Source organism: Scophthalmus maximus, chromosome 19 (genome assembly GCF_022379125.1).
Source record: "Scophthalmus maximus strain ysfricsl-2021 chromosome 19, ASM2237912v1, whole genome shotgun sequence".
Taxonomy (NCBI): Eukaryota; Metazoa; Chordata; class Actinopteri; order Pleuronectiformes; family Scophthalmidae; genus Scophthalmus; species Scophthalmus maximus.
This window is the reverse complement of record NC_061533.1, coordinates 9,360,707-9,377,122: the sequence shown is the minus strand read 5'-3', so window position 1 is coordinate 9,377,122 and position 16,416 is coordinate 9,360,707. Positions and strand designations below refer to the sequence as shown.

General features: G+C 45.8%; 2 protein-coding genes across 2 annotated transcripts; both read left to right on the top strand.

Annotated features, from left to right (window-relative positions):
• Positions 1-459: 459 nt before the first annotated feature.
• Positions 460-6,258, top strand: creb3l3l (cAMP responsive element binding protein 3-like 3 like). The gene is made up of 10 exons (XM_035639421.2): positions 460-617; positions 1,773-1,913; positions 2,100-2,493; positions 2,668-2,789; positions 2,955-3,047; positions 3,416-3,522; positions 3,855-3,923; positions 4,037-4,121; positions 4,248-4,341; positions 4,540-6,258. Exons 2-10 carry the CDS (start codon positions 1,773-1,775, stop codon positions 4,947-4,949), a joined length of 1,515 nt encoding a protein of 504 aa, XP_035495314.1. The 5' UTR covers positions 460-617; the 3' UTR covers positions 4,950-6,258.
• A 2,777-nt stretch (positions 6,259-9,035) lies between these two features.
• Positions 9,036-10,771, top strand: gadd45ga (growth arrest and DNA-damage-inducible, gamma a). The gene is made up of 4 exons (XM_035640982.2): positions 9,036-9,201; positions 9,351-9,452; positions 9,569-9,779; positions 9,946-10,771. The coding sequence occupies exons 1-4, from the start codon at positions 9,149-9,151 to the stop codon at positions 10,057-10,059; spliced, it is 480 nt and encodes a 159-aa protein (XP_035496875.1). The 5' UTR covers positions 9,036-9,148; the 3' UTR covers positions 10,060-10,771.
• Positions 10,772-16,416: the final 5,645 nt, after the last annotated feature.

Sequence of the window (16,416 nt, the reverse complement as noted above, 5' to 3'; positions counted from 1 at the left end):
TTGCCAGAGGCAGACCGGGATTCAAACTCCAATCTGCTGTTTGAAAGGCAATGACACAACCACTGTTCCCTCTGGACATGTATACATGCATACATACCATAGATACATACATACATACATACATATAATATTAATACATGTATAACAATAATAATAAAACTCCCTCGCTCGCTATATCTCTATAATTATAATTATTATAATATAATTATTAATTATTATGCTGTATTGTATGCATACTGCATATTTTACATACACAAAGCATGGATCTTATATCTACCTTATATAAAGACGTAAATAATAATATAGTACATGGTCAATATTCAAATACATCCTCGCACATCCATGGCAGCAGGCAGGACGAGCATGAGCACATCGCTGTGTGTACTACATTTCCCAGAAGCCCCGCGACGGAGACAACGTACTGACTTCGGGACTTTCCGCCTTTACGCGATATCCGCATTGACGTGATGACGCAATTTCTGCCTCGTTGGAAGGTGGTTTCGGCAGGAAGCGCTGTGACGGCGGACTGAGGCGTCACGTGATCGCCGGGTGGAGAAATCGAAGACACCCGGACGCACTCGGTCGAATGGTCTACTTTTCTCTCCTGGTAGCGAACGGTAAGAAATTTAATGTCGACATTATCTGTGCTCGATCTGTTTCCAGCGTGTCTAATCGTGTCAGGAGGGGCCACGCCCTCTTTACATATAGCTCATGACGGGATTGTGGAAGACACTTCCTTATTACCATCATTGGAGAAAATGCAATAATGCAATAGGAAGAAAAAAAATCAGCCTGTTAAAATCAAAATGCTCATCATTGCTTGTGTCAGCTGCCGCGGTAAGTCGCTCATGTCGCTCAGTGTTTGTAACTGGCTTTGCTGCAAGACAATGCACTGGCGTTGCTAGACAATAGGAGACCGCCCCCCTGCATCCGAACAGCACAATGTGTGTGAAAATGTTTTTACTACGGCAAGTAATGCAACAAATTACAAAATAGTCGTTTCTTTAAAATCAACGTTTCACGCGTCTTATTTGTTTTGGCCGTTTGACATTGCACTCGGATCCCGTGACAAAGGCGTGGGGGCGGGGCTCACTACAAGATGAGGTCACGAGGGGGGCGTGGCAATGATGCAACGTTAAGGCTGTTTACAAAGCCGTTTGGTGTGTACGTGTCACCGAGCCGATGACGTGGAAGTCTTCACACTGTCACACCGAAGATCCTACCTTATTTATTGTGGCTGCAGAGGCGTGGGAGACATTGAACGCATCACACAGTCCAAATAGCAGCCACATGTTGTGCACCTGCAGCCCCCACACGAAGGTCAGGGCAAACTACACAGCAGCATCCAATGAGATCACCCTCTTGCCTTGATTTTCAAGTTTCACTTGTGATCTACAAGACATCATTTGACTCTATACTTTGACTTTGCATGTAATATGTTATATTATTTTGGGTATGACCACTTGGACTCTCTGATCTCTGATAATCAATCATATGATCAAAATCCAAAGATATTTTTTCTGTAACTTTACAGTGGTACAAAACTGAGAAATGCATCCAAAAAAAATTCCCAGATAAATGTCTTAACAAAATTGACTAATTGGCAAATAGTTTCAGCACTGCAGCTGTAATGCAGCTTACGAGACGAATAAATAACCAGTCATTTTTTATTTAAGCTATCACAAATTTGCGATAACCAACAACATCCCAGACAATGTCTAGTCAATCAGTGATAACAAATATTAAATGTAATTCAAATGCTGTTGCTCCAGATGTCGGCCACTGAGATACTTCCAGACATGGATGGAGCAGACCTGCTGGGGCTGCTGTTCCACGATGGAGAGGACGGATCTACCGAGCCCTTCTTTCCTTACGGGAATGGGCTCATCGAATCCTGGCTGTCTGAACAAGATGTAAGACTTCATTCAAAGAAAAGAGTGAATACTCTTGGAAATTGGAAACAATCATTTTAACATCTTTAAGTCTTCTTAATCAGAGAAACAACATAATCAATGGATCAGCTACAAGTAGCAGCGTCATGACTTACCTGTTGTGTGAATGTGTGTTTCAAAATTGTATATTGTGTATTTGTCCCCCAGATGCTCACAGGTATGGATACTGAAGACTTTCTGTCCAGCTTGTTGGAGGAAGAGGACAACTTGGGGACGGTCAGCCCCTCTCAATCTCCCTTGGGCAGCGACAGCGGCATTTCTGATGACAGCAGCACTGGCGTCGGAAACAACAATCTTCTGGGATGCCCAAGTCCCAGTGGCAGTGATTGTGGTGTTGTGCCCAGCCCCAGTTATTCCCAGCCCAGTCCCGTGCACTCAGATCCTGCCCAGGTCCCCGGAGAGCTGCACACAGAGACCCCGGAGGCCTTAACAGTCCAGACAGACCACAGCTACTCTCTGCTGCAGAGTGGAGGGAGGGACGTGGATGCCCTGCAGAGTGTGAGGGCGGAGAATCCAGATACAGATGTCTTCATTGATCTGGGTATGTGTAGTCCAAGAATTGTGGATATGTGAAATCTCTTATTTCACCTTTACTAACTTAAATCCCTTCAGAGAACAAGTTTGAGGGGGGCGCAGTAACAAATGGGGACACTTAACTAGCGTAGAAACAAAAAAGGATGATAACGAGAGAATGTTTTTTCTTTTCTTGTGACAGACGACCTGGTGAGTGAGGAAATGGAGGAAGACATCGACATTGACATGGACAGCGACCTGCCCTGCACTTTGGCCATAGAGGAATCAACACTTGATTCCACACTGCACAACACAACAGAGCAGGTCAGTTTCTCTCACTATTTAAGACCTGATTAAAGAGACAGCTTTAAAAATCTTACCAAAGATCCAGTTAATCTGTATTGTGTTGTCTGACGTACTTTTTATTAAGATGGTTTGTGATGCACGCTATAAAAATGTTGGACATTTTTTCTCTCTATCTCCGTTCAGTTCCAGTTTAAAGAGATTGTTCTCACTGAGGAGGAGAAGCGACTTTTGGCAAAAGAGGGATCAACCCTTCCCTCACACATGCCTCTCACAAAGGTAACTGATGTGCACTTAATGTCTATATTTCATATAGAGCATTTGCAGGCAGACTTCTACTCTGAATTCAGAACATAATCGGAAACCCTTTTTGCTGATAAGTGGAAACTATAGTTTTATTCATTTTTGATGGAAATTGTTGGCAGCCTTTTTATTGTTTGGCCAAAAATTATTATTTCTTGTCTCGTATCTCAATATTAACGATTTATTTTTTGACCTCACACCTTGCTTCCACTATATGAATATACCAAATAGATTTTCTCTTCAGTGTTTCTATGGCGTGGCTGTGCATGGCATCAAGACTCAATACATATTTTCATCTGTCACGTGAATATTCTGGTAAAAGTCTCCTCGTCTCTGTGTAACAGGCAGAGGAGAGGACCTTGAAGAGGGTCAGGAGGAAGATCCGCAACAAGCAGTCTGCTCAGGAGAGTCGCAAGAAGAAGAAAGTGTATGTTGATGGACTGGAGAACAGGTGAGAGGAGTGGGGCTAAAACCTTTCCGCAATTGAAGAAATTATTTATTTAATTTTTTTTCTTGTACAGTACATTTATTAATCACACAACTATTGTAACTCTTGGACTATGTCTGCAGTTTTTCAAATTTAGAGACTTAATGGTTGATGCTTCAAAGAATGGAGAAACTTTTTATTTTTTAAACCTCAATAGTTATGTTGGCATTGATTTAATGTAATGTCTTAATGTCTTTAATTTCTATGGTTGACATTTTGTGGTGATACAAAGTCCAATACTTTGTATTTTGAATAAAAAAGGGTTATGATTACTGAATCAAAATCTATTACTACAGGGTTGCCATCTGTACTGCACACAACCTGGAATTACAGAAGAAAGTCCAAATGCTTCACAAACAGAACATGTAAGAACTCAGAAATATTGCCTCTGTATAATTATTCCATGACACAAATTTCTGAAAGTTTTTTTTAAATTTGTCGGCGTCCGTCTTAGTAGATGTTTCTTCTTGGTTCACAGCTCCTTGATTGAGCAACTGAAGAAACTGCAGTCTATAGTGAAGATGTCAACTATGAAGGCCAGCACCACCAGCACTTGCGTGATGGTAAATTTGTGGGCAATATTAACAATCTTTCCTCTCTCTTGCTTATTGTTCGTGTATCCGGTGTCAAATACTTTGTCACGCTTTAGTATTTCCTCCTCACTCTTCTCACTTTGGTTTGCCTTCCAGGTGTTCCTGCTCTCTTTTTGCCTCATCATCTTCCCGTCAGTCAATCCGTTTGGCAGAAGCACAGAACAGAAGGAACTCTACACACCATCATCCAGTAAGCTGCCTCAGATAAAAAAATTTTTTATACACAGATGTTTTCTTAAAAATGTGTCTGCATGTCTATTCAGTGCATACTAGCAAACTGTGTTTTATGCTTGCCATTGTAATGCTGTTTCATCTCGTGTGATCTCACAAGCTTCTTTGTGGCTTTGTTGGCTTAACTTTGGTTATTATTTTTCGTTCATTATTGCAGTCATCTCTCGGACCTTGCGCTCAATACCATCAGAAAGCACAGACGCTGTAACCTACCTTGAGCCTGAAGAGGATGAGTTTCCCTTTGCGCCCCAAGCAGAGGTGGACAACGTCAAGGCCATCTTCGCTGTGAGCCAGAAGAACCACACTCCAGACTACCAGAGGGTGGAGCAACCCGACTCGGAGACCGGCGTCAGCAACAGCAACTCCTCCGCAGACTTTCCCAGCCCTGCTCAGGCCGCAGAGATGAAGCCAGGTCTGCCCGGTGGTTTAGGGTCTTTACAGGAAGGAGCCGTTGATTCTGTGGCGGCGTCTGCTGCGGCATATGAGGTCTCCGGGTCCAAGGATAACTGGATAGAGCGTAACCCGCCATCTGTCATACTACAGCAGCATCGCTCTGATGAGATGTAGTCGGGAGATGTTTCTCATTATAACCAGCAGAGGGGGCCATATTCCCAATGTTTGGAGTAAAAAAGGGAAATTTAAACTTACAAAAGGAGGAAGGGAAAATACTTGTAATTATCAAAACATATGATCCGTCCATCTGTCCCTACTTCTCCCCTCTAACTGCCTTCTGATGTACTACTGTTATTTTACCTGCACTTTGTTCTGATTTCCCTTTTGTACCAATGGGCGAAAAAAGAACTGGAGGGGAAATTCCCACATTCCAGCCGTGTAAACTACCTGAAGAACAGGGCACAGCAGGGATAATGTGCAAGCTTACATTGCTGGAGGCCACAAGCTACTAAGGTACCACTGTGGCCTCTCACGTTATTAATGAACCAGCAGTGATTTACTAAAAGCAAAGCATTACTTGATACCATTATTATTTGACACCAAATTCTAGACTGAGCTTTGATGGACTTGTCTGTCTGATCACTTCCACCTGATCTTAATCTAATCAAAAAATGCTGCTTTATACTCACTTCCCCATCGTCTATTGTTTCGGAAATAAGTATTCTTACAACAGTTAGCTCTGTTACGTAGTTAGCGACATCCATTGCCTAGTAGAAGAGCGGCTGCTTAATTCTCATGAAGCTTGATCAAAGCGGTTGTTGATCACCATAGTGCTAAAGCCATTGCAGGACATTTGGCCATTTAGAAGACTTGTAAAGTTTGTTATTGTTTCCCTTGTAACAAGGGCCTCCATGCACATTCAAATTTTTTGGAATGCTTTGTTTTTACGTTTATGTACAGTAAACCAAGAAACATTTGTCTCCAAAACGTAGAGCGAGACACTGAACCTTTGACTAAGCCGACCCCAGTCCAGCCCCGCCATCTCCTCTCTTATTGTTACCCGGGACGGATCTTACCTTTATGAACGTATCGGAAATACCTTAGCGCCTGGGTGCACAGTGTAAGGGGTTCGATATATTTGCTCAGTAAACTGTTGCAGTAAAAAAAAAAAATTGTACTGAAAAATGTAATGACCTGTTCTGTCAGTGAGGCATTTTTTTGTTGATTTCTGTGTATTTCTAATGTTATTGTCGGTGATAAACGGAATCTACCAGGTATTGGAACAGCTTTTTTGTTAAAGGTAAAGGGTTTACGAGATTTTAAATGTTGCTCACGTTGAACAAATGCACTGACATTTGACAGTCAAAAGAATCCAATGTAAATACGCTCAAATGATTGTAGCTCCTTTGTACAGTTGAACTCTGTATGTATAAACATGTTTGGACATCTATAATAATAATAATAAACTTTTTATATATCGTAATGAATCAGTGCTCATTTACATGTACACTCAATACTTCTGCATGCCACCCTACTTTGATATGAAATATTACAAAAGGGACGTCTCCAAGTGTCTTTCAGCAGAGTGGTTAACTTTTGAACTCTTTTCAGGACTTATCTCTTTAGCTCTATTTAACCCACAGTGGGGTCCAAAGGTCTTGAGACCCCTTGAATGGGAAAGTGGTGTCTCACGCTTACAGACCCTATTGTACATGAGTTTGTTTAATATTCTCTCCTCAGATCCTGTCAAAAATCCCTCTGTAATAATCCTACAAGGCCATTTCTCAGACAAATTCTAATTAGTTTACAAGCAAACTAGTACAGCCACAGTTTTAGTTAATGTAGTATTGTTCTAATTTAAACACACATTGGTTATTCACTGGCAGCCTGGGGGTTTCCCCCCTTATCCTCTTAGCCAATCCGATGACTGCATTCAGCACTGTACAAAGCTCAAGTCCAAAAACTTGCAGACACAAAATGATTTGTGTAATTTTGTTGTCAGCGTGCAGTGTATATGTATTTTTCTTGAATCTTATCACATGTAACAGGATGTAATGCAAACATACTTGTAAGGATAATAAAGGGGCATTCAGTATTGTCTGGGAAGGGTTAAGCTTATCAGAATTCATTTTTACTTTATCCTGTAAAACTCAATCTGAGTATTTCTTGCTTTTTTCCCCCCACTCACAAAGTCTCCCTGTGTCCGCATTTCTCGCAAACACTATTTGTCCGACCACAGACGCATGCTCAGCTGTGGGGAAATTACAGCATGAGGGGACTGACTGGTGACTCACAGCTTTGAGGGTGGAACCATGAGTCACCAGCCTTTTTCGACATGTTCAGACTTGGATCCGCATTGAGGTCACCCCTCAAGTGACCAGCAGGTGGCGGTGTCAGTCCAGATTAGTGAAGCTGACGGCGCTGCACTGGGTCAGGGCCAGGCTGGGGCTCAGCATCTCCGCAGAGACGAAGTCACGTGAGGTCAAAGGTCGCCGAGTTAACACGTGGGCACCTTGATTTGCCTTTCAAACAAATGCCAGGGTGGTGAGTGAAGCTGTTTGACTCACCACCAGAATCCTGTTAAAAACCATTTACCTTTGACTTTGCAGTAGTTTTTTGCAGTTGGAAAAGTCCCTACGTGAACCCTTTAGAGGGTTTAATAACCTATCATCCAAATGTTAATTAATCATACCATAAAGTATTACTTATACTGACTTCCCTTTCAAGTTAGGACAAGTGGCGTGTGTGCGTGTGCATTGTGTGTGTGTGTGTGTGTGTGTGTGTGTGCACAGCCCTCGGCATCTGTCTTTAAGTGATGTTGAATATAAACTGCAGCAGTCCCACAGATAAGATCAAATCGCCTGAAAAGACTAAGGACCGTGCGGCACGTGGCGCTTTCCGGGAGGAGGCCACGCACGCGCATCCGTCCGGCAGTGAATGCAGGTGGGCTAATAAAGGGTGTGGACACACACGCGCACGCGCACACACACACACACACACACACACACTCTCTCTCTCTCTCACACACACTTCTCGTCAAAGGGCCGGGGGCAGGTGGAGGATGTGCATGCTGTCGTGACACAAAAGTCGCCTTTGTTGTCTTTTTTTTTTCTTTCTCTCGAGGAGAAACGACGTGCGTCAAGACAAACTGGCAATTAAGCTTCCTTTTCACTGGACGAACAAAAAAGTGGCGTGTGCCGGCCACAAGCTGTTTGGGCGACCCCACCCCTCCAACAAACGTCACGATAAAAGAATTCAAAAAAAAAACCCAACCCATCTCGCCCCATCCGGGTCAGGACGGGACGGGCGCCTGCAGGTTGTGGGTCACTTCTGTAACTCCCATGGCAACGCGTTGAGTGACAGGCCGGCGGGACGCACACGCGCGCAGGTGCGTTATATCGACAAGCTGTTTAACAAGGGGCAAGACTCCAGGGGAAGTTCGGATGGGGCCATAAATATCCCAGCAGTGATTCCCCAAAGCCGGGGAAGTCCAGATCGTTCCAGAGTTCATCATGGGGAGCAGGGGGAGTTCACTGCGGCTTCCGTCGCCGTGCAGATCCAACACCGTCGCCCTCCCTGATCTGCATCTTCAATTGCATTATCCCCTGTGCAATTAAAAGCAATGGTCTGCGATCCCCCTGCAGGTTTTTATATAACTGTTATGTGAAAACACTCGGTGCCTAACAATTGCATAAGCCACAAACACAAGGCAGGGTTCCCGGCAGCCAATTCAAAGTAAACAAGGAGCCCGACCTCCACCTGATATCACCATGATCAAATCAATCCGATGAGAGAGAGAGAGAGAGAGCGATTATTTGCTATTCCGTTTATCATGCACACATTTCATGTGGAGTAAGTGACCTCAACGGTCTATAATCCAACACCATGTATTGGTTTGAAACTGTACAGTGAGCTGATAAAGGCGGACTCCTGTGGCCCGTCGAGTCAGTGTTTGACTGTCGAAGTCCATCGTCAATAGGACTTTTAGTTTGTACATTGTGGTGATGTTGGATGTTGACATGACAGGCACGACTTCGGGTGGTGGGTGGTTTGTTGAGGGAGGGAGGGGGGCTTCTTGAGAGGGAGGAAATCTTGCCCCCACGTGGGGTTGTCAACAAGCCCAGCGCGTAACTGCCCCGGGACTTTTGCTTTCCTCGCCACCGGCCGCCTCTCAGCCAATGGCGACGAGGCAGGAGCGGAAGAGCCCGCCCCCTGCCGAGAAACGACGCCGAGCTGCTATAAAAGCACCCTCCGCCTGTCCGGAGCCCAGAATAACACGAGAGCCTGAACGCGCGCGGTGCAGCTCACAGACGCCTCGTGTTCCCTGTTCATTCGATCACTGCGAACTCCCGATCGCGCTTTGGATTACAACGATGACTCTGGAAGAGATCCGCGGACAAGAGAACTCAATGGCGAACACAGACAGGTAAATGTTGTTTTTTGTTGTTTGTTGTTGTTGTTGTTGTTGTTCACGCACGGATACACGGCGTCCTTTTCAATGTGCTTGGGCTGACGCGCTGTGCCCGTTCATCCCCATGCGCACAGTGTCCTGATGGTGCGTTTGTGTTTGTCCAGGGTGCAAAGTGCAGGCGCAGCGCTGGAGGAGCTGCTGGTCGCCGCCAAGAAGCAGGAGTACCTGACAGTGGGGGTGTACGAATCTGCCAAAGTCATGAATGTGTGAGTTATTGCAAAATCCTCGAAACGTGTCTCGACGTTTCGACTGGGCCATTTCCAAACACCCAAAGCGCGAGCTTGTTTGTTGACCCGCTCGCTCGTCTCGTCTCGCCCCTCAGTGACCCGGACAGCGTGGCGTTCTGCGTCCTCGCCACCGACGAGGAGTACGAGTGCGACATCGCCCTCCAGATCCACTTCACCCTCATCCAGGCGTTCTGCTTCGACAACGACATCAACGTGGTGCGCGTCAACGACATCGAGCGCCTCGCCGACCTGGTGGGCGCAGACGGCACCGGCGAGCCCAAGGACGCGCACTGCATCCTCGTCACGGTACGTTCCCCACAGCGCCCACTCAGCCAGTGATTCACACGCCTCTGTCTGGATTCTTCTGCACACACGCTGCCAAGTTTCTGCATGTCTGCATAGTTTCAATCTTGTTGTCTGACTCACGTCTCACCCTTGCCTTTTCTCTCTCTTTTTTTAAAAAAAATCTTAGAGCCCCAGTGCCAACCCATGGAAAGACCCCGCCCTGGACAAGTTGGGTCTGTTCTGCGAGGAGAGCCGCAGCGTGTACGACTGGGTGCCCACCATCACACTCCCGGAGCGCTGAAGGGACGTCCCCCACACACACACGCTTCACATGTGGATGATGAAGATGATGAAAAGAAAGTCAAAGAGCTGAGCTTCAGCTGGGGGGCGTCAAGCCTTTCCGCCTCACTTTTTTCGGGATTAAGAGGCTGCGGTTGTAAAACCCTCCCAACCCCCCCTCCCCCCCTCCCCCTCCTGCAAGGGCCAGTTTTCTCTGGGTCAGCATGGTGGTTCTGGATTACCCCGAGGAAGGGGTGCAAGTTCAGAGGTCGGCTGTGGACCAGGTGTACATGGAGTGGACGGAGAGCTTGATGGACACTGAGAAGGAGTTGGACTGTACTGCATTGTGCAGAATGAGAAGAGGGACCGTCCGCCTTGATATAACGGGCAAACTGGGGAAGAGAGCAAAGGAGGTCACAGAGAAAGAGACTGCAAGGAAATGGACTTGTGAAAGTGGAGAGGCTGCTCTGAATCTGGTCAGAGGGGGGACAAGGAAGATGCTGGTGCTGAAGAGGGTATCAGAAGTTACTTTATGGACTTGGACAGCTATCAGGATGTTCTTGGAATAAGCAGAGACTTTGCTTGTAAATCCTGATGTCAGCTGTGCGTCTGTACCAGTGACACTGTTTCATGGACTATTGTTTTTACTTTCAAATATGCAGACAAACAAAATGCAATATTCATTTGAAATGTACTGATTTTTTATGTTTTGTGAATAAACATTTGGAATCGAATTCCTCCTCTCTTGTGAGATATGTTATTTCTCCTTCTGTGTTAAGCTTCACAGGGCCATTGGCACTCAGCAACTCTAAAGATAGCTGAGACGCAGCAGAGCGTGGGAAGTTGTGGCAGATCGCGCTGTCGTGGAAGTATCAGGAATTGTTGCGCGGCGTCAGCTACACGTCGGTAGAGAGAAGAGGGAAAGAGTGAAGTGTGGGTGGCAGGCGGAAAGTAAGGATCAAATGATTGGATGCCCTAGAAATAGACTTAATAAGAGAGTAAGACAGTTACAACACAATGATGCTTGTGACATGTGCCGTTTCCAGGCGCCGACCTTTCACCACTAGGAGAGCAGCTGCCTTTAAGCGCCAACTTGCACAATCGCTGTGGCCAGAATCGAGGGCAATGCAGGGGGGCCTGCAGGAAAGAGCTTTTCTTTTGTTTTCTGTGCACTGGCAGCTGGGGCAAGGGAGGTCAGTGTGTTTAGTGTGTTTAGCTATAGTTTTGTGCATCCAAGTGGAAAGGCTGTATTGTACTGATAACCCAGTTTTTTTGCTCGACTATACAACACTGAGTTTAAACTTTACATATCAGAGATGCAATATTGGGACGGTTTGGACAGTTCAGTTTAATAAATCCTGCAATGGCCTCCAAAAGCCTTGCAACCAACAAGGCAACACACATGAGCAAAGTTAGGAGACGCGATGCATTTTGGATTTCCCGTAGACATGTGCGCATGCAGGCACGTGGAGTCCCACCAATCAAAATGGAGTGGAATTGAGACTGAGCTGCAGCGAAATGAGGGTCAGAGAGACCGTCAGGGGCAGGTAAAGGGGAAGTGTGTGAGTGTTGCGGTCGGCTCTGAGCCGAAGCTGACAGTAAAACGCAGCCCACATCAGAGAGTCTGCAGACTTCAGAGGAACTCATCTCGCTTTTCTTTGCAGCACGTCGGCCTCCAGGCGACCATTGGTCATACCCTGCATGTGTGCACGCGTATGAACGCACAGGCGCACACAACAAAGCAATGAACATACACGCGCACGTGTACACGCACACTTGCACACATACATGCTCACAACGCATGCGCGCACACACGCAAAGGATGTAGTCCTTCTGTGCTGGGACTTCTACTGAGGTAATCACTCAGTGTTCTAAGAACAGAGGAAGCTTTGCTCAAACAGAATTACAAAAAAAACAAGCCGTGGAGTTGCAATAAAGGGACTTTCCATGGGCATTGATATCTACGCTGGTAGGCAAACAATATCAATGCAATGTCTTGTGAAAGTCACCTGTAAAATTCCCAGCCAGCTCACAGGGTAATTTGGACCTGGACAAAATTAAGATGAACTGTAACGTAAAGAACTAGAGAGTTCTATGAAGAACAAAGACCAGCAACAGCAGTGGCAATTGTGTCTGAAATGTAGCTGTTTCGGCTTGAAGAAGCAGCATCTAATGCCCCAGATAAAAAAAACATTTTCTCAAGAATATAAATCCTGACCGTTATATTACTTGCTCCGAGTAAACAAAGAAGCGTTGGCGAGCGACAACCCCCTGGTTTTTGTGATTGCAATTTCTGTAAAGCAGCAACTCATGCAAGCCCTATATACAAGACCAAAAACAGCAGCATGCCTGTTTTTTTTAAGCCGTATTCCTTTTGGCTAAAGGTGAATGTGAAAATTCAGGCTACTGGAAAGGACTCCTTGGTTCCGCTGCTGCTGAAATTGTATGGACTTGAATAACATCTTCCCCCTGTATTGGCCTTGGTGCCAAAGCCTGAAGCAACAGTCCAGACTGTCGAGACAGGCCGACTGTCTGCACAAGGTCTGAGCCAGAGATCTCGTGCTACGATAGACAGAGAGGGAAGGAGCAGGACCAGACACATGTGTTCCCAACCGGGGCACAGAAAGATGGTAAACATCACACACCACAGTGCTATCCAGACTGTTTTTCTTCGTCCTCCAATGTGGAAAGTGCCAATAAGAGTTTTCCCTGTATTTCTCATGGGCCATATCCCCGAAGAAAATATTCATCTTTATCCCTGATGGATCTGCGACTACAGACACAGAGATGTATTTTGTTGATTAAAAGGGATCTGGCTGTGCTGGTTTTTACATTCGCGGAGGGAAGATTTGACAGTTTGTGAAATATGCTTCCTTCCTCATTCTCTTGCTGAGAGTTAGATGGAAGGATCGATACACACACTCATTTCTGTGCGATCAATATGAGACCTGCAGCCACTTAGCTTAGCATTACTGCAAGACAGGGAACGGGGGCGGGAGGCGGGCAGCTGGCCTGGTGCTGTCGAAAGGTAATAACTTCCACCTAAAGCATCACTAATGTTCACTAATTTACACGCTGCATCTGCTCGATCTGTGCAAAAAAAAAAGCAGAGAGTAAAAGCGAGTTGTGGTTTTCACAAGGGGTTATGTGTGGAAATGTTTCTTGGCTGGGCGTCCACTGACTTCCTGGATCCTGCGAACGGTTGGCCCGGCAACTTTATAGCTCTGCCAGAATTCCAGGTGTTGGCTCAAGGTTTATATCTAGGGGACAGATATGAGAGTGGCATCATTCATCTCATTAAACACTGTGCGAGAAAGAAGAGGATCTTATTTTCCCTCAACAGTGTGTAAACTGAACTTAAGAGCAGAATTTATGAATTCATTCAAATCAAAAGCTGAAAAAATTAATAAACTGTTTTCCAACTTTTCATCCATTGTACTGAGGCTGATTTGTACCATATTGACTCAATATTTAAACTCAATATTTGTTCTATCCACACTAATGCTTTCATATTTGTGTGATCACTAAACCTCCTTCCATTGGATATGCATGCTTCGCCGCGAGCGAGTGGGCGCTGAACCCGGCCGCCACCCCTCGCCTGAATGTTCCAAACATTTTCCGGCTGTTGTGACCAAGTTTTTACGGATGAAGACTTTTACTCACTGAAAGAGCGGAAAGTGCACACAGTTGTCCTTTGACATTATGATTCATTGTAATGCCTGCTGTCTGACTGGTTTGACCCCGGTGAAATGGTACAGCACGTGTTTTCTGTGTCAGGAAACTCAAAGGTTCCCAGACTTGTGGATCAACTGTAAACGCTAAATGCTTCTTCGGAACTTGGGTAGAGTGATCTGGCCTTCCCAGAGCCGTTACTTTCACGGGGAACTGTGGTCCCATCTTCCCATTCCCATCTCCATCTCACTTACAGTAACCACAGCAAGATGAGATTACACGATGAGCTGGCAGGCAGCCTCCCCTCCCACCCCACCCAGCTCTGAGCCGCTCTCTCTCTCGCCCTCCCTCTCTCTCAGTGGCCAGATTGGTACCATGAGCTCATGGCCCAGCTGGCTCGGGCGGGCTGTAGAGAGAGATAGAGAGATGGATGGCCGGTGTTGGGTGTCTCTAATCTAAGTGTGTGTCACTCACTCCAGAAATGAGCAGCACCCCTCGCCTGCTGCCTCTGCTGCTGCTGTTGCACAACTTACAGTGAGCTCACTCCTCGGAGGCTGCATGGTGAGCCAGCACAATGTGCAACTTTCAGTTCAAGTTCTGAGATCTACTGTGCAGGGAATTTTCTCACCGCTGCCGGGGGCCGGGGTGATTTCAACAACAGATACAGAGGCTGCTGTCTGTAAAGAGTCGCTCACGCTCTGTCAGAGGGACCTGACATGGGTGGTTTTTGAGTTCAGTGGCTGGGGTTAAGCTGAGGTAGCTGTAAACGCTGGGGCGTACACATGTACACACACACACACGCACACACCTGTGCACCTGGGATGACCGCACCACACTGGGAAGGATGAGATCACATGATCCAAGCCTCTCAGTTCTTCAGAAGCAACGATCGCGGTTGTCTTGTTCCAGAGCCTATAATCAAACCAGGTAAAACAGCTGTTTGTGAGACAAGGGGAGAACACACACACACACACACACACACACACACATTCACCCACACAAACACCTGACCTAAATTTTAGAGATCGACCGTGTCCCCTTGGGGTGTAGTGTGACACACACACACACACACACACACACACACACACACACACACACACACGGCAGGTCATTGCACATGAGGTCATGACACAAACTTAACTGCTGTTAATGTGAAATACCACCCTTGATTCTCTGGTCAAAACCAATGAGACAATTGCTTTAAATATAGACCAGAATCATCCAGGCAGGAGAGGATTTTCCTTTAGATTTGGAAGGCTAGTCTGTCTACAGGATTTTGCAGGATTTAGTCATATGGATGTTTTGCTTTTAAATTGGTATGTCTGCAAAAAATTGCCTTGGTATTGCATCAGTGTGTTTGTTCGGTAGCAGCTGATTGACTGGCTGAAAGGTGCGATTTCTGAGAGCAATGTCTACATTATTAGCGTGTTTAGGCCCCTTATTGACTTTTTATCATGAAGCTCTGGTTTATAAAATATAAAAATATATTATATGAGCAATGGTGGCAGTGACCTTACAGCCAAACTTAGATTGCATGGTCCCAGCTTCCAGATTTCTAATTTGATCCCACCTCATGGTGTTTCACGTGACGTGTGCAACCATCACATGCAATTCAATACAAGAGCAAACAAGTTACTGTCTTGAACAAAATCGAGAATGCGACCCAAGTCCACAAGGAGTGATATGATGCCAAATGCATTGATCAAATTAAGGACTGGGGCTTTTGGGCTTGTGCCTTCACATGAGCTGCAATGTTGTTAATGTAAAGGGCAAAGGTTGTTTCAGGACAACTGACACGGCGCAGAGCAGAGATCGGAAGGCAAAAGAGTAGGAAAATTTGCATTCTATTTCTCACTCACTTATCCTCTGCATGTCTGCATCTGCATTCTGTGCATATTTCCCGGGTCTTCTGAGGCTGCCATTCTGGCTGGGGTGCGGCGACGTTAAGTGATTTGCCAAATATGGGGAGCAGCCTGTAGCCTTGGCGGGGCTGACACATTACTGCCATAGCTGAACTTATCCGTCCAGAAGCACATGTACTCAAAGACACGCCAGGAACCCACCCCCCCCCCCCCCCCCTTACATAGCCCGCAATCTTCAAGTGAAGACCAGAAGGCACAGTCACAGAAACACAGCTCAGAGGAAGAGAAACTGTACTAATGCTGGTGTCTGCACAGACACAGACAGACATACGGATATAGAAATAAAATGTAGGGGAGGATTATTGTTCCATCACATGATGGACTCTCTGGCTCTTTCCTGGCATGCAGACGGAGAGGGCAGACAGGGTAACTGGGTTGATTCAAGGATAGCTACAAAGGGCTGCAGAGAGAAATGGAGAGACACATTGCATGGATGGTTTGAATTCCAAATTCCATTATGCTGATGTGAAAGACTATTTAAGGTTAAACCAAGTGGTAGATTAAATAGCAACACTCATTCTTATCCTGGGGACAGTTTATTCCCAAGAACACTTTTTTGGAGAATGCACACGCAGAAAAAAAAAGAGTTTAGATAGATTAATATTCTGAGCAAGCAAGACATGAAGTGGTTATTTAAAAAGAAGACGGGGAGTAATGAGCTCTATGTTCTTTCTTAAAAGAGGCAGGAGACAACGTTCGTGCCCCTAGTGGCTCCAGGTGGTGTTGTTGTTCGGTCGCTGTCGTAAAGACGCCGCTAAGGACGCACTTTTACCATCTCCCCCTTT